Below are 22157 nucleotides of genomic sequence, written 5' to 3' on the forward strand. Positions count from 1 at the left end.
CAGGAGACAAGAGTTTCACTAAGTTGTCAAGGGCCTACCTAAGTTGTTATGGCCTTGAACTTGTAATCTTCTTGTCTCAGCCTCCTGAGTTGCTGGATTATAGGTAGGCACCACTGCGCCCATATTAAACAAAATTCTTACCATGTTTATCTTAGTCTTGGACTTAAAAAAGAAATGAAATTCTCATGATAGTATGAATATAATTGTACATTTTAGGTCCTGATCTTGAATATCCATAAAGACTTTTTAAATTATCTTTTAGTTAATGAATGAGCACTCAGTTCCTGCATTAAAACACAGGTTTTGTGTAGTGTCTTTGGCCATGTGGTATCAAGAAAGTTGTTATTTCTCTGAAATGTAAGTTTTTCAGTAATTTCCAGGTTATTGTATACTATGACATGTGCTACATAATGATGTTTCTGTCAATGAGGAACTGCATATATGACAGGTCCTGTAATACTGTAATAGAGCTGAGAAAATCCTATGGCCTAGTATTTTTATACTCCCTTTTCTATGTTTATATTTTTAGATATTCAAGAACTTAACATTATGTTACAGTTACCTCTGATATTCAGTTTAGTAACAGGTACAGGTTTATAGTCTAGGAGGAGCTATACCACATAGCCACCTTCACATGTCTGTATACCATCTAGGTTTGTTTTGGTAAAGTATTGTGCTAACTAACAATTTTTTGGTCAATAGCTGACGACATGTATAATGGTAGTCCCAAAAGATTATAATGGAGCTGATAAATTCCAGTGGTTTAGTGAATAGTATCGATGTCCTACTGTAACACAAGGCAGTACTCATATTTGTGACGAGGCTAGTGTAAATAAACCTACCGGACTGTCAGTCATATAAAAGAAATAGCGCATGCAATTACATGAATTACATAATGCTTTGTTTATATTGATACAAAAGGATTGTGTTACTGGTTTATGTATTTACTATGGTATACTTTCATTATTATTGTAAAATGGTATGTCATTGTTATATCAGCAGTAACCTCATCTATCTGTTGTTTACCAAGTCTCTTGATATATCAAAAGGTCACATCCAGTGATTGATCTAAATATACATCTAGGTTTTTGTAACTTCACTCTGTGGTATTTGTACAGTGAAATCACATGGTACATTTATTAGATCATGCTTCCATCATTACAGGACACCCAACTATTTAATGTAACAAAATTATTTATTTATACTGAAATAAAATATAAAGATTTATAAATTCAGCTTGAAGAATTTAGGGAAGGGAATAATAATGGTTTCATGTCTTTGTTATAGTAGTTGAGTCCCAAAGATGACATTTTAGTGTTTTAAAGTTTTCAATTCTTTATGCCTTAATTCAGGCAGCACAATTTTTTTTGTGTTACTAGTTATAAGTTAAGAACTTTGTTTTTAAATAAAGTTTTTTGGCTCGTTTTCATTGAGCTCTTAAGTTTTTGTGTAACAGTCTATGTGAAAAAAAATTCAGTTCTGTCCCAATGTTTATATAAACTTTGTGAAATTCACATACCTTGTTGAATTTGATCCTCTTAATCCTTCTGACAAAAAAGGTTAGCTCGATGGATATCCAATTTATAGATGGTGATAGTAAGATTCGGAGAGTTAAGTGAATTGTACAGAGCCAGCACTAAATATGATATTTAATCTGGGACTGACATGTATTGTTTTCTGTTGAAGATGATGGGTTTATAATATTTACCAGATGTCTTCAAAGAAAATGGAATATCTAAGCAATATATAAGAAATAAATGAGGGAAGGGTCAACACAGAAGATGCTTTCATTATATGAACTGAAGAAGAGTAGTGGTAATAATAGACAGTTGGCCTCCTTGTCTTCAGGTTCTGCATCCATAGATTCAAGCAGTCATCTATCAAAAATACTCAGGAAAAACTCTAGATCTGTTGTGAACATGTGTGGACTTTTTTCCTTGTCATTATTCCCTAAACAGTACATTAAAAATTTACATAGCACTTACATTGTATTAGGTAGTATAAACTAGTCTAGGCATGACTTACAGTACACGTGATGTTATGCCTAGATCGTATGCGAGTACTATGCCATTTTATATAGGAGACTTAAGCATTTGGGTATTTTGGTATCCACTAGAGGTCTTAGAGTCAATCCACCGTGGATACTAAAAAAGAACTCTACCCATCAAATAATTCATCCAGCACTAAGTACATAGGTGTACTAAGCACGTAGGTGTCATTTTTGCTTTTCTTGAGAAAATGGATGTTTAGAGAGGTTAGGGTCAAATTATCCGGGAATCACATGGCTGGAATAGGAATTCTGACAATCTGACTTAAGCATATAATTAAGGATGTGTTAGGCTGCTTCTCTCTACAGTAGTTCAAGATTATCTATTTCAAGATTATCTAATTAATTGAGTTCACTTTCTTAGAGCCTAGATGGGTAATGTACATAGTCCTTCCTTATTTGAGGGAAGTATGTTCCAAGATTCCGAGGGAACCTGAAACCATTCCTGAAGTGATAGGTCATACCAAACCCAGTGTATCCTGGGATTTGTCCTAAATGCCTTGCTGTGTTGCCACATAGTACCAGAGTTAATCTGTCCTTCCATGTCATGCCCTGGTACCTCCTTTGTGTCACACTGGGTTGTTATTAGGCAAAACAAAGTTATCTGAACACAAATACAAGCACTCTAATATTTATAGTTGATCGGATATTTCATTCAGCTAAGGGGAGGGAGTTTGGGGGTAGGCTGGTATCATGTACAGTTAGTATATGCTGAAAAAGTAATGATTCATCCCTGGCAAGTTGGAGTACTGCTGAAGATTTCAATACACTACTCAGAAGGTCACACAACTGAAAAACTGAATTATTTCTGGAATCCTTCATTTAGTATTTTCAGACTCTGATTGACCTTGGATAATTGAAACTTGGAAGGGAAACCCACAGAAAACAGATTGGGGATGGCCTGCTGTATTTCAGCAGCTCTAAATTCTGTAGGTTGAGAGTGTTAGTAAACTAATTTTAAATACTGACAATTGTCTTATTAAATGGTAAGGTTCTTTTGTGTGTTTCAAATATTGTCTATCTTTTATATAAGTGTTTCTTATAAAATATGTTTTGAATTTATATTACTTTAGAAGAATAGGCAGTAAATTTAAATGATTTTCCCATTTTAGGGTGCTAAAGGTCTGCTTTAAATGGGTATTTTTATTTCCAGTTGAATGAATACTTGATTCCATTTTTGCATTTATATATGTATTTAACTCAGTTTAGTAGTACATAAGATAGCTCTTTGTCACTCAAAATTGAACCTAAAGCACTCTACCACTGAGCTACCTCCCCAGCCCTTTTTATTTTGAGATAGGGCCCCACTAAGTCACCCAGCTGGCCTCAGACTTTCAATCCTCCTTCCTCAATCAGGAGTTGTTGGGATTGATTATAGGTGTACATCAGGGAGATAGTTTTTTAAATACTGTATTTATTAACCTCTCTATGGTATATGTTCACCATAAAGAATTTGACTTGAGCACATTTAAAACAAACCAAGAGGCAAAAATCAAACTTATTAGGTTATCAGTTTGCAACCACAAGGTTTAAAGCAAGAATGATTTTAAACAATTAGCCAAATTTAGGATATAGTATTTTTCTTTTTTAGTTGCTTTTCTATGAGGCTAGACAAAAGATAGGTCAGGTCCTTTGTGATCTTTTTCCAGCATGAAAAACTTTAGGAAGTAATTATGAAGAAAATAAATTGAATTTCTTACATGAAGATCTCCATTTTTTGTTTTAACATCATAAAATTTGACAGTTTATGTTTCACGAAATTTGTAACATCGGTAGTGCTTTTTATTGCTGTCCTTTTATTTACATTTTTAAAATTCGGAGTATGATGAACCTAACATTAGAAACTCTAGAGTGACTGAACAGGTTATATAGTACTCCTGGTTTTTTGCTCATGTGTTTATTTTCCTCACAGTTGTGATTCTTCTGAAAATATCTTGATAAATTGGCTTTATAAGTTGTATCATTAAAAATATAGGAAAGAGGAATATATGTGGAAATTGTTTTATATAGTGTATATACAAATGGTTGGCCACTTATATCAGGTATAATATATCAATTATTTGTTTTTAAAAGGTGCCAAAGTCCTTAAAATTCATAGTGTTGATATTTTAGGTAATTTAGTTTACATTTCCTGCATCTTGTCTTTTGCCTTCCTGCAACTCTTCCTGTCAGTGATTCTAACAACTAAAAAATGTAATTATAATATTTTACAGATTTAAACAACTTTGGCAAATATGCAAAGTAATACATGCTTTGGTTACATAGGATGCTTCACATTAAGCTAATGCAAACTGTAGTTATGAATAATGTAGTTCATGAAGTCTGTTGGCATTAGTATAACAATTTTTTACCTCTAATCATTTTGAACATGCTATTTTCATTGAACTTTAAGCTGTTATGTGTGGTAAGGCACTGTTACTTTGTATGCTCCCAAGAAAGGGAAAAGAAACATACATAACAGAGTCCAAAATACTGTACAGTTAAAGCTGAAACAAACATCAAAGGGCTATACCCTCCCTGTGAAGCAAGAAAATAACACCTACATGCAAAAAGGGACAGCAAAGAAATCTGAATGTCTCAACTTTGGTTATTGGGAAAATGGAAGGACAAATAATTTCCGAGTATTTAAACTACAAGATAGTCTCATAAGCTTGCAGCCTGCATTTCCATTTTTACTGTCATGTTGAAAAAAGAATAGATAACTTAGAAAAATTAATAATCTATCATGGTGCTGCCAAGTAACTAGCATAAGTCAACACAAATCCTCTGAAAGAAATTGACTTGTAAAACAGGAATTATAAAGTTTACTTTTATATTTTGAGTTTCTTAGAGTTAATAGACATGGGAATCATTATAACATTTCCAAAAACTCGATTTCTTCAGGCTTTGGTAAACAGACCTTTCTATGATGATCAAGCCTTTGTGACAGCTCTAAATTTATCAAATTCTTGTAACTTTTCATATGAAATATAATATTTTGTGTACTAACTAAGATCTTTGGTTTTTCATGGTCACAGATCACAATCTTAAAATTAATGACATATTTACTTGTAAAAGTAAATAGTTGGATATAATTTAAGAATCTTACTATTAAGCTTATAAGTTTGTCAGGTAAGCTTAACTGGTCTCTGCCTTCCAAAATGTTCAGAGATTTCTGAGGAGGAAGAATGTAGCTTTTTATTCAACTCTAAGGGAAATTTTTTTAGGTGTTTTAAAGTTTTAGGCATGAGAAGGAAAACACTGAAAATACTACTGTCAAGTTCTTTAATGTTTTTAAATATAATGTGCTGTAATTTTTTTTTGCCTGCTCTGATAAACTCGTGATAAGTAGGATTTTTGTGGCTTTGTCTTTTGAATGGGATTTGGTCTTTGTGTTATGAAGTCAGAATGTTTCAGTTTGAAGTTAGATTCATTTATATGATCTACTGCTTCCATGGGGAATGTTTTATTGCACGGGGGAGATATTTTTACTGTACTTTTTAAAACCACTTTCATTCTTATGAGAAATTACTGTTTTTCTCTTAAGTTTTCATACTTGGATTTTTGGAAATTGGCTTAGAATTTTAATTTTGGATATGGTACTAACTTTGATTTTATATATAGGCCATTTTATGTAGTAGGCTGTTTCTTTGTTACTCACCATGCATCAATCTAAAGCAAAATTGTAAGAGGAAATGTTTGTTGGGAGGGTGTGGACTGGAAGCAATCCTAGTTCTTTCTTTCTCATTTGCTGTTTTTCCCCCCATTAAAGTTTTCTTTATTATTTCTCTAATCTCTTAATCTGATTATGAAGACTTGTGAGTTTTTGGGTTTTCAAATCCTGTGGTGTTTTGTTTGTTTGTTTTAAATACTATTTTGACTATATTTTCCCAAGTAGGCCAATATGTTGTTCTAGTCATGATTTTTTTCTGGATATTCTAGTTTAATGATAGCTTAAAAATTTATTTGTTGTTTCTTTATCCATTATTTCCATGCTAGTTCATTTTATTGGGTACATTAGTCATCTTTGCTTCATAAGTTGACTTTCACAAGTAATAAAATTCAATGTGTGATTATTCTCCAACTTTAGTGGGCTTTAATATATATGTTCCTTTTGAATATATACATATAATATGTATGTGCAAAAGGAACATATATATTAAAGCCTACTATATGCTTATGCTCTTCAGTTGTTCCTCTTTATCAGGTTGCTCATTTAATTTGAAATTTGAATAGACAATTGCTTGTTCTAATGCCTGTGACAATCATGTAATTTTTATCCCTCTCCTGGTTTCCTTAAGTCCTTTTGAAATTCTTATTAAAATCAAAATTGTAATGTGGGATTATACTAATAGAGTTGAGCATTGGGTCAAATGCTTTTAGAAAGTTATGTTAATCTTCATGATTTTTATTCATAAGAAATAGAGAAGATTAAAATTCTCATCGTAGTATTTGTACACTAGATTGAGCTCTCCAACTAATATCTTCAAGTATAAAGTATGTAAGTTTTCTGTACCACAGAAAAATTTGTTTTTTATGTATTTTTTTAAGTAATTGCTTAGATGTTAAGCACCTTTGATCTAGTATTTTGAAAAGGACCAGATTGCCATGAAATTCTTCAATACAGATACTAAAAATCAGAGGTGAAAAATTTTTATCTTAGATTCTCTTATTCCAAGGAAGAAAGAAAAACTTAAACTTATTGAGGAAATTAATATTCTAAAGTTTAAATTAGAAATAGAATAGGAGTTCATACTTTGAAATTTACTTGTGAAAATAATTTTGACTGTACATATAAGTTACCACGTGAGCATTAAAATAAATCATTGATAAAGTAATTCATTCATTCAACAAGCACTTACTAAGCATACTGTGCATTTAGTGTAGTTTCAGTAGTTTTTATTCCTAAATAATACACTGTTTAAAGTCACATTAAGTGTTTTGGTTTTTTATAGTAACCTTTTTTTACTTTTATTTTAGATGCCTGGAATGATGTCTTCAGTAATGCCAGGAATGATGATGTCTCATATGTCTCAGGCTTCCATGCAACCTGCCTTACCGGTAATCTTATGAAAACAACTAATTTCTGTGATGTTTTGATTGACTATTTTTATGTATGAAATTATACATATGTATTTACAGGTGATCTTTTTAGCCTTTTAGTGTCTCCGGAGTACTAAAATGTAATCTAGGAATTGCAGTGGACTTTTAGTACATATATTGATGCTATAATATATGTACATCCTTAGTTACTAAATTCTGTATTGATTAAGAACAGAATACTGAAAAGCATCATTTGTGAATCAGAAGTATTTAAGTACTCTGGTAGACATTGACTTTACTAAGCATTTTTAAGGAATAAACATTTACAAAATGCTAATAAATGGATACAATGCAATTTCTACTATATTTAGAAATTAAAATATTTCATTTGACATCCACATTTCATGGAGAATTCAGTGGTGGCAAGTCACTTTGAAAATCCATAAACAGCCAGGCATGGTGGCGCATGCCTGTGATCCTATCAGCTTGGGAGGCTGAGATAGGAGGATTGCAAGTTCAAAGCCAGCCTCAGCAACTGTGAGGAATTAAGCAACTCAGTGAGACCCTGTCTCTAAATAAACTACAAAATAAGGGCTGGGGATGTGGCTCAGTGGTCAAGTGCCCCTGAGTACAATCCCTGATAGCAAAAAAAAGAAAAAATAAAATTCTTGAACAGCCTTACTTAGTACCCCTACTGGGTAGTATAATATATAGATGACTATGAAATTCAAATTAGTTTATAACTTTTTCATTTCCTAATAACGTAGTAGTTGTAATGAATATAATGGCCTACTCCCTTCACGCTACGTGTATTTCAGAATTTCAGGAAATTGAAATTGAAAAAGTAACATATTGTACATACAATATATTATATAAAAATTTCATGTGGGATCTAGAGCAGTGCTCTGTAATTTCTAACATATTAGAAATTCTATAGTAAAACTTCCACATATTCACTGAGGTGGGATAAATAAGGAATGTAAAGGGTTTCATGTTCGATCAGTAGCAGGTTTAGCCACTGTAAGGGGTTTTGTTGCCATTGTGGCTTGAGAATTATGCATAGTGGTGATTCACTGTGCTTCATGTATAATTTATAAAATGTTGTTTCAATGAGGTAAATATTAGTAATTTCATTTTTCTTCTTACAGCCAGGAGTAAATAGTATGGATGTAGCTGCAGGTATGTATACTATGTATGGGGAACATCATTTGGAGAGGAGCAGCCATATTACAATGAGAAATAAAAGCAGTTTCTTTCTGTGATCAGGAAATTATCAGTTTTAAGCTAGGAATTCTGGACCAGGTTTATCGGATAAATAGGATTTAGCCCCCACATGTTTTTAAATTTTATAATTTTTGCTGACATCTGAAGTTTAGATTTTATATAAAGATTGAATTTATCTTGAAACATTGGATAATCTGAATTTCAGTACTCAAAAACAGTCCTGTCAGTCCTGTTAACATAGTAAGTGTGGTCAGAGAATATTTTGTAGAATGAATTCATTTGTAGAATGAAAGACCTCTGGTGGAGTCTATATTTGTACTCAGCAAATTTGGGAATGGGTTAGCAGCTATACAAATAAAATTTGGACCACTCACTCTCCTCTAGCTTCTGGGCTACTTCACAGTTATTTTTCTGCTTGTCTTTATAGTTATTGGAATTTGGAAGCCCTGGCTTAATTTTCTATCTTTCCTTTTTTTTGTCTGTAAGCAGCATCTGGTCATTTTGATATATAAGGCTGTTAACATGACTTAGTAATGCCTCAATTTATTTTACTAATAGGTCATTTTCCACAAAAGTTATTATGCCAGAAACTGACTTTATCCCATGAATATATAAAAATATTTTTTATTTTAAATGTTATTGGTTTCAACATTTAACATACACTGTGTGCTTTACTTCAAGCTTATTATTGGTCATAATTGATTGATCTATCAAAAATGTTGTAGCCCAGCGGTAGAGTGCTCATCTAGTATATGTAAGGCTCTGGGTTTGATCCTTAGCGCCATACAAAAATAAATAAATAAAATAAAGTCATGGTGGCCAACTACAATTGAAGGAAAGTATTTTTAAAAAATGTTCAAAAAATGTCATTTATTTAAACTAAAAATCTTCTAAAATACCTTTAAGGTCCTACTTAGTTATATAGAGATGGGTACCATTACCCTAAGTAATCCTGAGAAATTACATTAAAATTTCTTTCTAATTATTGTTACTATGCTTTGGTTCTGCCATTGATGTCCATAGGTACATCTTTTGATTTTTCCTAGTATATATGTTTGTTTTCTTATTACATATAGTTTTAAGTTAATTGCTGTCTAAAGTTAGAGATTATTGTGTGAGCTTTGCGTATACCATGCATTTCAAAATCCATTAACATCTTAAGGTTACTAAACATTTAATTGAATGATAGAAATATTTTGTATTTCATACTGTCAAAAAACGGTAGCCAGAAGTCACATATAACTAATGAATATTTGACATGTGGCTACAATATTTGAGGAGCCAACTTTTTAAATTTTTTAAAATTTAATCTTAATCTGAGTTTTAATTTAAACAGGAATGTGTGATGCGTAACAGGTGCTGTATTGTATAGCACAAGTGTAGAATCAAAGTAGTTGACACAACCAGAAATCTGAAGCCTAGGATTATAGGATGGGGCATTTTTGTACTTTGGTAATATACATAGCAAAGGAATAGGAATAGATACATGCAATAGCAAGAAAAGGAGCAAAAAGTCAAGATCTATACTTCTCATACTGGCCCTGAGTGAGTTTGGAAATTGAAAGTTCAAGTTTTGAAAATGTTTTATACTACCAGAGTAGTTTGTGGGCAAGAGAGTAAGCACATCAGTCATGTGGGACAGATATACCATCTTTAGTGCAAGAATATGGAGGAAAAAATATAATATAAATAGATATTGAAACTTAAACATGATTTTTCACAGTAAATTTTTTTTTGTTTTTTTTAGGCACAGCATCTGGTGCAGTAAGTACTATTTACGCATGTGTTATATAATATTTTATAGGCTACTATATTGATCATTATTCTAAAGATCATCTGCTATATATCAATTCTTAATTTTCTAGGCCAAAGGTTAATAAACTTTTATTTTTTTAAATTTTTATTGTTGGTTGTTCAAAACATTACATAGTTCTTGATATATCATATTTCACACTTTGATTCAAGTGGGTTGTGAACTCCCATTTTTACCCCGTATACAGATTGCAGAATCACATCAGTTACACATTCATTGATTTACATATTGCCATACTAGTGTCTGTTGTATTCTGCTGCCTTTCCTATCCTCTGCTATCCCCCCTCCCCTCCCCTCCCCTCCCCTCTTCTCTCTCTACCCCCTCTACTGTCATTCATTTCTCCCCCTTGTATTATTTTTCCCTTTCCCCTCACTTCCTCTTGTATGTAATTTTGTATAACCGTGAGGGTCTCCTTCCATTTCCATGCAATTTCCCTTCACTCTCCCTTTCCCTCCCACCTCTCATACCTGTTTAATGTTAATCTTCTTCTCATGCTCTTCGTCCCTACTCTGTTCTTAGTTACTCTCCTTATAGCAAAGAAGACATTTGGCATTTGTTTTTTAGGGATTGGCTAGCTTCACTTAGCATAATCTGCTCTAATGCCATCCATTTCCCTGCAAATTCTATGATTTTGTCATTTTTTAATGCAGAGTAATACTCCATTGTGTATAAATGCCACATTTTTTTTTATCCATTCATCTATTGAAGGGCATCTAGGTAGGTTCCACAGTCTTGCTATTGTGAATTGTGCTGCTATGAACATCGATGTAGCAGTGTCCCTGTAGCATGCTCTTTTCAGGTCTTTAGGGAATAGACCGAGAAGGGGAATAGCTGGGTCAAATGGTGGTTCCATTCCCAGCTTTCCAAGAAATCTCCATACTGCTTTCCAAATGGGCTGCACCAATTTGCAGTCCCACCAGCAATGTACAAGTGTACCCTTTTCCCCACATCCTCACCAGCACTTGTTGTTATTTGACTTCATAATGGCTGCCAATCTTACTGGAGTGAGATGCTATCTTAGGGTGGTTTTGATTTGCATTTCTCTGACTGCTAGAGATGGTGAGCATTTTTTCATGTACTTGTTGATTGATTATATGTCCTCCTCTGAGAAGTGTCTGTTCAGGTCCTTGGCCCATTTGTTGATTGGGTTATTTGTTATCTTATTGTCTAATTTTTTGAGTTCTTTGTATACTCTGGATATTAGGGCTCTATCTGAAGTGTGAGGAGTAAATATTTGTTCCCCGGATGTAGGCTCCCTATTTACCTCTCTTATTGTTTCTTTTGCTGAGAAAAAACTTTTTAGTTTAAGTAAGTCCCATTTGTTGATTCTTGTTGTTAACTCTTGTGCTATGGGTGTCCTATTGAGGAATTTGGAGCCCGACCCCACAGTATGTAGATCGTAGCCAATCTTGTATCAGACGCCGTGTCTCTGATTTGATATCAAGCTCCTTGATCCATTTTGAGTTAACTTTTGTGCATGGCGAGAGAAAGGGATTCAGTTTCATTTTGTTGCATATGGATTTCCAGTTTTCCCAGCACCATTTGTTGAAGATGCTATCCTTCCTCCATTTCATGCTTTTAGCCCCTTTATCAAATATAAGATAGTTGTAGTTTTGTGGATTGGTTTCTGTGTCCTCTATTCTGTACCATTGGTCCACCCGCCTGTTTTGGTACCAGTACCATGCTGTTTTTGTTACTATTGCTCTGTAGTATAGTTTGAGGTCTGGTATCGCTATACCGCCTGATTCACACTTCCTGCTTAGCATTGTTTTTGCTATTCTGGGTCTTTTATTTTTCCATATGAATTTCATGATTGCTTTCTCTATTTCTACAAGAAATGCTGTTGGGATTTTGATTGGCATTGCATTAAACCTATAGAGAACTTTTGGTAATATCGCCATTTTGATGATGTTTGTTCTGCCTATCCATGAACAGGGTATATATCTCTAATGAACCTAGATGCAAAAATCCTCAATAAAATTCTGGCGAATCGGATACAAAAACATATCAAAAAAATTGTGCACCATGACCAAGTAGGATTCATCCCTGGGATGCAAGGCTGGTTCAATATACGGAAATCAATAAATGTTATTCACCACATCAATAGACTTAAAAACAAGAACCATACGATCATCTCGATAGATGCGGAAAAAGCATTCGACAAAGTACAGCATCCCTTTATGTTCAAAACTCTAGAAAAACTAGGGATAACAGGAACATACCTCAATATTGTAAAAGCAATCTGTCCTAAGCCTCAGGCTAGCATCATTCTGAATGGAGAAAAATTGAAGGCATTCCCTCTAAAATCTGGAACAAGACAGGGATGCCCTCTCTCACCACTTCTGTTCAACATAGTTCTCAAAACACTGGCCAGAGCAATTAGACGAAAGAAATTAAAGACATAAAAATAGGAAAAGAAGAACTTAAATTATCACTATTTGCAGATGACATGATTCTATACCTAGCAGACCCAAAAGGGTCTACAAAGAAACTATTAGAGCTAATAAATGAATTGAGCAAAGTGGCAGGATATAAAATCAACACACATAAATCAAAGGCATTCCTGTATATTAGCGACAAATCCTCTGAAATGGAAATGAGGACAACCACTCCATTCACAATATCCTCAAAAAAAAAAAATAAAATACTTGGGAATCAACCTAACAAAAGAGGTGAAAGACTTATACAATGAAAACTACAGAACCCTAAAGAGAGAAATAGAAGAATATCTTAGAAAATAAACTTTTATTTTAAAAATCTAATTTTGGGGGCCGGGGTTATGGCTCAGTGGTAGAGCACTTGCCTAGCATGCGTGAGGCACTGAGATTCCCTGGCACCACATAAAAATAAACATAAAATTAAAGGTATTGTGTCCATCTACAACTAAAAAAAAAAAAAATTAATGTAATTTTGATGGAACATTTTAGAGAAATTATTTCATTGTTTTGTGTGGCTATAACAAAATACTGAAACTGGTGACTTTAAAAAGGAAAGAAATTGATATAGTTTTAGAAGCTGAAAGTCCAGGATCAAGTCATCAAAATCTATTCAGATATGATGAGAGCCTTTTGAATATTTCACAAGTGACAGAAGTATTCACATAGAGAAAGTACATTGAGAATAGTATGTGATAGGTGTGGAGATGATCACATGGTAAGAGAAAATGAAAGAAATGAAGCTGAAGGCTAAATCTCTTTATAACAGTCCTCTCAAAGTTACAGATTCAGTATCCAAGAGCAAGAACTCACACCATGGAGAAAAAGCATTAATTCTTAAGAAACTAATCACCTCTTAGAGGAGCCACCTCCTAACGTTGCCATATTAGGAACCAAGCCTCAGCATGAATTTTAGTGACAAGAAACCATAAATTCAATCCATAGCAAATAAGAATCATATATGTGCTTGCTTTGGTAGCACATATACTCAAATTGGAAGAAAACAGAGAAGATTAGCATGGCCCTGCACAAGAATGACACGCAAATTCGTGTAGCAGTCCATATTTTTTCTAAATGCATTTTGCTGTCATGTATAACTAAAAAGAATTGTGTAAGTTTTTACATGGGTTTTAATTCTCTCCACAATAACCTTGTAATTTTCAGATAAGCGTTACATTAGAAAGCACTTTTTTTTACATAGAAATTTTTATTTAACTTTGCTTTTTACTATAAACCTAATATAGACTTTTTCTTTTATTTAACGTATATTTTTTTCAAAAGTCGACTTACCTAATATAATCGTCACTCTGCATTTATCACGGATTTTTTTTTTGCTATTCAAAGAGATAATCAAAGGAAGAATTTATGTAAATAATAATATTTAATCATAACAACAATACTGAGAGGTACCTGTTTTCCCACAGTTCATTTTTTTGTTTTGTGTTTGTTTAGTTGGTTGGTTGTATGGAGTGTTTGTGGTATCCAACCCAGGGCTTCCTGCATGCTAGGCACTGAGCTATATGCCCCATTTCAACCCCACATCTATGAGGAAATTCGGAAAGCTTTAAATCTATTGCAAATGTATTTTACATTTTATGGGGAAATTTTGAGAACCTTATTTAAATATTTTTTAAGCATTCTTGAATCTTATAAATACCTACTTTAATTTTCAGAAAAAAAATAGTATCATCTTTTCCTACTTATTTAAATAACATGGTTTACTTGAGAAAAAAAAGCACTCATGTAAGTTATAAAGAGTAAAGTTCACCCTGAATATATCCACCAAGACAGAACCACCACAATTAATATTTTATTCACAATCTTTTTGTACATATTATGGAACATAATGAAATACATGTCTCTGTAAGCATATATAATTTTATATTTGGTATGTTTTTTTAATTATTTGTAAAGAAATTTTTGTGTTTTATTTTTGTTTCACAGTTAATTGTGAAATTCTGTGTGAATCCCCTCATATAGACGTAATTGTTTGAATTACTTTATAAAGTATATTTCGACCCAGGCATGTTTGAGCCCAGCCTCAGTAACTTAACGAGGCCCCCCTAAACAATTTTGTGAGACCCTGTCTCAAAATAAAAAGAGCTGAGGATGTGCCTAAGTGGTAAATTACCCCCTGTGCTAAATCCCTAGTACCCACCCCCCCAATTTTTTAAAAAAGTGTTCTTTGGCATAGATGATACATTAATTTATTTGACCGTTCACCTATTGATGGACAGTTTTGTCCTGAAGTTCCTCCCCCCCACACACACACAAAATTTATTTCTTCACACTAAGATTGCAGGAATGACGTTTTTAGGATAAAGAGTATGTAACTAGTCATGTTGTTTATCAAGAAAAATTTAAATTGCACATTTCTAATAGTATACTAGCATGTCCTTTTCTCCAAAAATCCCTCATAGCAGTAATCATTATCAATCATTTGAATTTTGGTAATGGATATAAAGTAATAGTTCTTATTTGATTCCTTAATGAGATTGAACATTTTATTTACTCTTTAGGTTTCTCTTCTGTTAACCTGTCCCCATCCTTTCCTATTTTTCTCTTATGTATATTGTATATATATGTATACTTATACATACATATATATTATATATGTATACTCGTATACATGTATGTATATATTATTTGTTGTTTAAAATATTTTTTAGTTCTAGATGGGCACAGTACCTTTTTTTTATTCATTTTATATGATGCTCAGGATTGAGCCCAGAACCTCACATGTGCAAGGCAAGCACTCTACCAGTGAGCCACAACCCCACTCTTCTCTAGGTTATATTTTATTTTATCATTCATAATTTCCTATATTTTCTGGAAGGTTTTTATTGCTTATTATTTTACTATTGAAGTGTTTGTTTGAGTCTTCTGAAATGTTTATAAGGTAGTCAGTTGTCTATTAGACTTTTGTTTGAAATCTTTTTTGTTATATATTCTCTCATATTTTGGCATCTGTCTCTGGGTTTCTTTTCCACTGTCTCTTTCTCTTTGTGTTTTTCTTATCCAATATTATGCTTTGTCCAAATGGAATGACTTGACTTAATTTTTTTTTTTAATCAGAAAGTTTTTGTGTTTTTAAATTGTTTTTTTAACATATTTTCAGATAGTAGCATATGAATTCTCCTATATTCCTATAAGTACATAAATGCATAAATTCTCAAAATATTTGATGTTTTCACATGAGATATTAATTAATTTCAATTTTGGAAGAATTGATGTTTATGTACTTTTCAATAAAACCTTATTAGCCAAAAATATTTTGAATTTATTTGAATATTTGCTTTTATTTGCCTTAGTCTCTTTAAATTCTAGTGCAAATTTGAGTCGTATTTCATATATGCTTATTGTCATTGATCTGTGAAAGGTCTCTTTCCCTCCTTATTCTTCATCTTCATTCCCATTTCCTTCCCCATGGGTGCTTATTTAGGTTATTTGTCCAGAGACATTTGTGTATTGGAATTTATTGTATTGAGTCATTTCATCACATTCATGATAATCAGGTCTTCTTTTTCATTTATTTATAATAGAGGTTTAAATTTTTCTTCCCAAAATTTTGAGGTTTTTTAAATTCTGTTAGTTTATAGACATTGTACAGGACTAGGTGCCATTTTGAATCTTTTTTTATTGTGCTTATCCATTCATAATTTTTAACATTGATCTTATATCTATAAAGTTTCCTGAAATCTTATTATTTCGTAGCTCACTGTAGCTCTTCAATATATAACCTTTATTAATCTGGATTTCCTTCTATTCCTGGCTTGTTGGTAGAGTTTAATATATCCTTCCTTTCAAAATCGTCTAATGCTTTTTTATGTCAACCAAGATGCATATGATACTTCTTCCCTAGTATCTTATTGTTAAGTATACAGATAAATTTCCAAACTTTAATGCATCTTTACATTATTAAGGTGAACCCTTCTTACCCATATGCATTCTTAGGGTATGTCTGTGTGCACACTTGTGTATTTAACTCCTTCTGAATTCACTTTGTTAATATCTTAAATAGATTCTTACTGTCTAGGCATAATCCCTCTTTTTGTCCCTCGAACAACTTGTATAAATGAGGCATGACTTATTTCTTAATAGATTCCTAGAACATTTTATTTGTGTGTGTGGTGCTGGGGATTGAACCCAGGCTCTTGTGCATGTGAGGCAAACAGTCTACCAACTGAGCTGTATCCCCAGCCCAGCTTATGAGAACTTTTACAACTAAAAACTTACTGGACCTAATGCTTTTAAGGATAGAGATTTTGAATTGCCATTTTAATTACTTCAGTGATTATTTGTCTTTGTTTTCTGTTCTAATATTCACAAATTAACTTTATTGAGGCTTTCTAATGATTTAACAGAGACTTACAAATCCATCACAACCTTATTTTTTTTGTTTCATTTTATTTTTTTGAGGGTAGCTGTCCAATTCATTTGTGCTCTTGTGTTAGTAAGTTTTACATCTCTGTAACCAAGATACCCAACAAGAGTAACTTACGGAAGGAAAAGTTTATTTTGGCTCAGTTGTATAGGTTCAGATCATGGTGGGTAGAATGCTTTTCACTGGATTCCAGGTAAGGCAAGAAATCATGGTAGTGGAAGAGAGCTACTCACTCCTGGTGTCCAAGAAGCAGAGAGAGAAGGAAGATCCATGGGGACAAGAGAATTCCCACCACCTTCAGGCCAGGGCCCCAGGCCTCCTACATACATGCACCACCATCCTAGTCATCACCTAGCACAGTAGTCCCTTCTAATTAGGATGGACTGACTAGGTTATACCTCTTGTCATCAAATCATTTCACCTCCTGCATCAGTAAAGGAGGTTTTGGGAGCTTTGGAGAGATAATTCACACCCAAAAGTAATTGCTGTCTTATTTATTTCATTCTTACCTACTATAATTTGCTCTTTTTCTAGCTTCTGGAATGCTTAGATCACTGGTTTGCAGATTTTTTTATTTTTTATTTTTTTGTAGTTTTGGTTTTAGTACGAATTTGTGTTGCATAAGTTTTGACCTATATTGCAGTGTCATGCAGAGTGGTTTCCCTTCTCTAAAACTTCTTAGTGCTCCCCTTGCACCTGTAGCAACCATTGAACTTTATACTATCTCTTGTTTTGCCTTTTCCAGAATGTCACATAGTTGGAAACATACAGTATGTACCTATTAAATAATAATTTCTTTTATTTAGTAACATGCATTTAAGTTTCCTCCATGCCTTTTTATGCCTTGATAGATCCTTTCTTATTAACACTGAATGGTATTTTATTTAAGTGACATTTTATTTAAATGTTAATTTATTTTTTTAAACAATCCATCAAACCGTCTTCCAAAGTGGCCATGGTTGCAGTGAATGAAAAAGAGTTCCTGGTTGCAGTGAATGAAAATTCATTCTCACCAGTGTTTGACATTATCAGTGTTTAGGATTGGGGGGAGTTTCCTAATTGTGATGTGTCTGTTTTTTCAGATCATTTGCCTGTTTTTTTTAAGTGGGTTGATTTCTTATTCTTGGATTTTAAAATTTCTGTGTATTTTAGATACCGGTTCTTTATGAGATGTCTTTGGCAGATATTTTCTCCTAGTCGCTGTGTCATGTCTTCTCAGTCTTATTAGTTTTTAACAGAACAGAAATTTTTTTCAGCCGATCAACTTAGTTCATGGATTGTTCTTTGGCTGGGGGTCGTTATAAGCTATATTTTTTGTATTATGATCAGAAAGCACAGGTCAGAAAGATTTTTTTTATTAAAGTTTCATTCTATATTCTTATTCAAGGGTAGTTTTTAGAAATAGTCTGTGTGTAATTAATTTAAAAGTTGTTTTATAAAACCTGTACCTTGGCATATCTTTCATCTGTTTGATCTACTTAAGGAAATGGGTGGTTTACAGCCTTTTACTGGAAAAGTTATCTCTTTTCTCTGGTATTTTTCTGTTGCTCTGAGTATTTCAAGGCTGAATTGCCATATGCATATGTGTTAAGGGTAACTCTTCTGAACTATTACATTTTATCAGTATACTGTATACTTTTCCATGTGGTTTTTGCTTTAAATTTTATTTAAGTGGGACAAAGAACTAATCCTAGGTGTTTTTATTTCTATTTGTATCATAAAAACTTATTGTGAGTAGAGTGGTTTTTTTCTCATTTTAGTTTCAACCTTATTACACTTTATTCAAAGATTTTTATTTATTTATAATTATTAACATAATAAGATTCCTTTATTAATTACAGTAGCTTAAGTAGATTTCAATTAAATTTTTTTTAAAGAAAGAGAAGGAGAGAGAGAGAATTTTAATATTTATTTTTTAGTTATTGGCGGACACAACATCTTTGTTTGTATGTGGTGCTGAGGATCGAACCCGGGCCTCACGCATGCCAGGCGAGCGCGCTACTGCTTGAGCCACATCCCCAGCCCATCAATTAAATTTTATATGAACACATCCACACACTCTTAAGTCAGGAGAAGTTCCTCTCCTTCCTAATTGCCATGCTAAAATAATAGTAATTTGCAGATGAGGATTTTAATGGAAGTGGCTTTAGTGTAATATTTGTTTTTAATAAATTGCCTTTATCTCTTAAAATTTATTTGATCATTTTATTATTACTATTACTTGATAACTCAGTTTGCAGTGTGTGATTTTATTGCACCAAGAGTATTTTAGGTGATTATACATTATTTTTTTTCATTTGGTTTGTTAATGAAAATAATATTTTTATTTACATATGACAGCGAAGGCATTTTAATTCATATTACACACAGATCACGAATTTTTCATATCTCTGTTTGTATACAACGTATATTCACACCAATTCGTGTCTTCATACATGTACTTTGGTTAATGATATCCATCATATTCCACTGTCATTTCTAACCCCATGCCTCCTCCCTTCCCCTCCCACACCTCTGCCCTATCTAGAGTTCATGTATTCCTCCCAAGTTCCTCCTCGCTGCCCCACTATGAATCAGTCTCCTTATATCAGAAAAAATTCAGCATTTGTTTTTTTAGGATTGGCTACCTTCACTTTGCATTTTCTTCTCTAACTCCATCCATTTAACCTGCAAATGCCTTGATTTTATTTTCTTTTATTGCTGAGTAATATTCCATTGTGTGTATATGCCACATTTTTAATCCATTCATCTACTGAAGGACACCTAGGTTGGTTCCATAGTTTAGCTATTGTGAATTGTGCTGCTTTAACCATTGATGTGGCTGTGTCCCTGTAGTATGCTGTTTTTAAGTCCTTTGGCTATAGAGTGAGGAGAGGGATAGCTGGGTCAAATGGTTCTTTTCCCAATTTTTCAAGGAACCTTTATACTGCTTTCCATATTGGCTGCACCTACAACTTCCTTAATAAGACTCCTGTACCGCAAGAATTAAAATCAGGAATCAATAAATGGGATGGATTCAAACTGAAAAGCTGCTTCTTAGCAAAAGAAACAATCAGTGAGGTGAATAGAGAGCCTACATCTTCGGAGCAAATTTTTACCCCTCACACATCAGATAGAGCACTAATCTCTAGGCTATATAAAGAACTCAATAAGCTAAAGGGAAAAAAAATAATCAAATCAATAAATGGGGCTGAGGACCAGAACAGACACTTCTCAACACATATATGAAAAAATGTTCATCATCATTAACAAATAGAGAAATATAAATCAAAACTACTCTTAAGATTTCATCTCACTCCAGTCAGAATGGCAGCTGTTAAGAAATATTTTTTTTATAGATTTCCTATACATTGCAGGTGAAGATAACTTCACAAATATTTTGCTTAATTTCTTAACTTTTCTTTTTTTGGTACTTTTTTATTGGAGAGGTTTTTTTTTTTTTATCTTTGTCATCTGAAATGTATAATATTGCAGGTAAGATTATGTAGTGTATGCTACGAAACTGACTTATACTTACAGTTTATTTTGGGGGTTGCTTTTTTATTTTAATAGTTTTTAGTTGTCAGGGGACTGTTAGTTTATTTATTTATATGCAGTGCTGAGATTCAAACCCAGTGCCTCACATGTGCCAGGCAAGCACTCTACCACTGAGCTACAACCCCAAGGACTGCTTTTGGATAACTGACATATTCAAGTAGTATTAATTTCTGGGGAGTGAATTTTGATAGTTTTCCAAGATATTATTTCTTTTACATTTTGAAATGTCTGTGATTGTGTTCTTCCTCAATTATAATGCTTGTTTTCTTTCTTTTTCTTTACCCAAGATAGTAAGGGATTTTGTGTTTGTTTCCTATTTAATGATTTGGTTTAGCAATGTTTTTCCCTTAGTTTTTTTTATTACATTTATTTTATACATTGTATAAATATGGATGTGTATAAAAATGTCTGCCTCTTACACATACAAAGTTGAGTTTGAATATATTAATTTCTTCATCACCCTCTTTCTATTTAGTTTTTTTCTGAAGCTTAAAAATGTATTAGCATTGTTGCAGTTATTATATATGTGTTTTTCTTCTGTCCAGTTTTCTGTCTACTTCATTGAATTTTTTCCTGTATTGGACAGTGTCATTTGGTAACATTTTATCTTAGACATTTTCTCATTATATTATTAATCGGATATATTGATGGTATGAATGGATTATTTTAATTGGTCTGTTTTTTAAAAGGTGGATATTGATTTATCTCCAGTTTCTCACAATTCCTGTAGAAAACATCTTTGCACATGTTTACAGTATTATCAATTGGGCTTGGCAGAGTGAAGTTTTAGGATTGGGAGATGGTTGGTTTCATTTTCAGTATTGCTAAGTATTGCTAAATTTCCCTTCAGATAATTTGTACTTGTTTCATTCCCAACAGTAACATAAGAGATTATCCTTTTAACATTGTATATTAACAGTTCTCAATTGTATTTCTTAATTTGCAGATTACCTCCTAGAGTAATCTTGGTTAAAAAATGTTTACTTTTGATTGATTCCCAGAACTGCCATCCTGTCTTATTTGCTAACAAAATAATTATTTGGGTAATGGTCTCATCTGTGGCAAAAGTGCAGAATAATGCAAAAACTCCAGTTTGAGGAATAGCTTAACTTCTGTAGCACCACAGAGACTCAGTTTTCTGGCATTGGCTTTTTCAGAATAATCGTCCAAGTCAAGTTTTCCCTGATTATGCAAGATCAGGGTGTCCTTTGTAGGGAGTTTGCTTTATATTTGAGACTGATTGTGATTAATAAAATAATAATTTTGTAGAACAATAAGAATTTTTCTGTAATTAACATAACTTGTTTTCATTTTATCTTATGAATAGACTATACTAATATAACCAACATTGTTTAAAAACTATTTATGAGTCATATTTTATCCTATGAATATAATTTTAAATTATAGATTAGATTTTTAAAGACAGGCTATTATGAGTAAAAAAATTTATCAGCTAACTAATTTTTCTCACTTTAAGCTTAAGTTTTATATAAATGATATTTTGTATGTTATTAAAGATACATAATTGCTGTTTCTGTTTGAAGTGACTGAGCTTCTATTGATGTCAGTAGTTGAAGTCTTGCTCCATAATAGTATCTTAGCAGGGACAATATTATAATGAATTTAGTAGCTTTGTTGTCTTGAGGGTGTTACTTTATTTTCCTATGCCTCTGTTTTCTCATCTGTTAATATGA

At 32.7% G+C, this 22157-nt stretch overlaps 1 protein-coding gene and 1 non-coding gene across 9 annotated transcripts in view; both read left to right on the top strand.

Annotated features, from left to right (window-relative positions):
• Prpf40a (pre-mRNA processing factor 40 homolog A) overlaps positions 1 to 22157 on the top strand; it is a 64262-nt gene that overhangs the window by 8893 nt on the left and 33212 nt on the right. For all 8 annotated transcript variants that reach the window (XM_027937925.3, XM_027937932.2, XM_027937928.2 and 5 more), the window contains 3 exons: positions 7007 to 7087; positions 8218 to 8248; positions 10041 to 10057. In XM_027937925.3, coding sequence (XP_027793726.1) covers positions 7007 to 7087; positions 8218 to 8248; positions 10041 to 10057 — 129 coding nt within the window. The remainder of the gene's footprint in view (positions 1 to 7006; positions 7088 to 8217; positions 8249 to 10040; positions 10058 to 22157) is intronic.
• On the top strand, positions 13506 to 13611 carry LOC114094843 (U6 spliceosomal RNA). Its single transcript, XR_003583143.1, has one exon. It is a non-coding gene; the product is annotated as a U6 spliceosomal RNA (small nuclear RNA).

Source organism: Marmota flaviventris, chromosome 11 (assembly GCF_047511675.1).
Source record: "Marmota flaviventris isolate mMarFla1 chromosome 11, mMarFla1.hap1, whole genome shotgun sequence".
Classification (NCBI taxonomy): domain Eukaryota; kingdom Metazoa; phylum Chordata; class Mammalia; order Rodentia; family Sciuridae; genus Marmota; species Marmota flaviventris.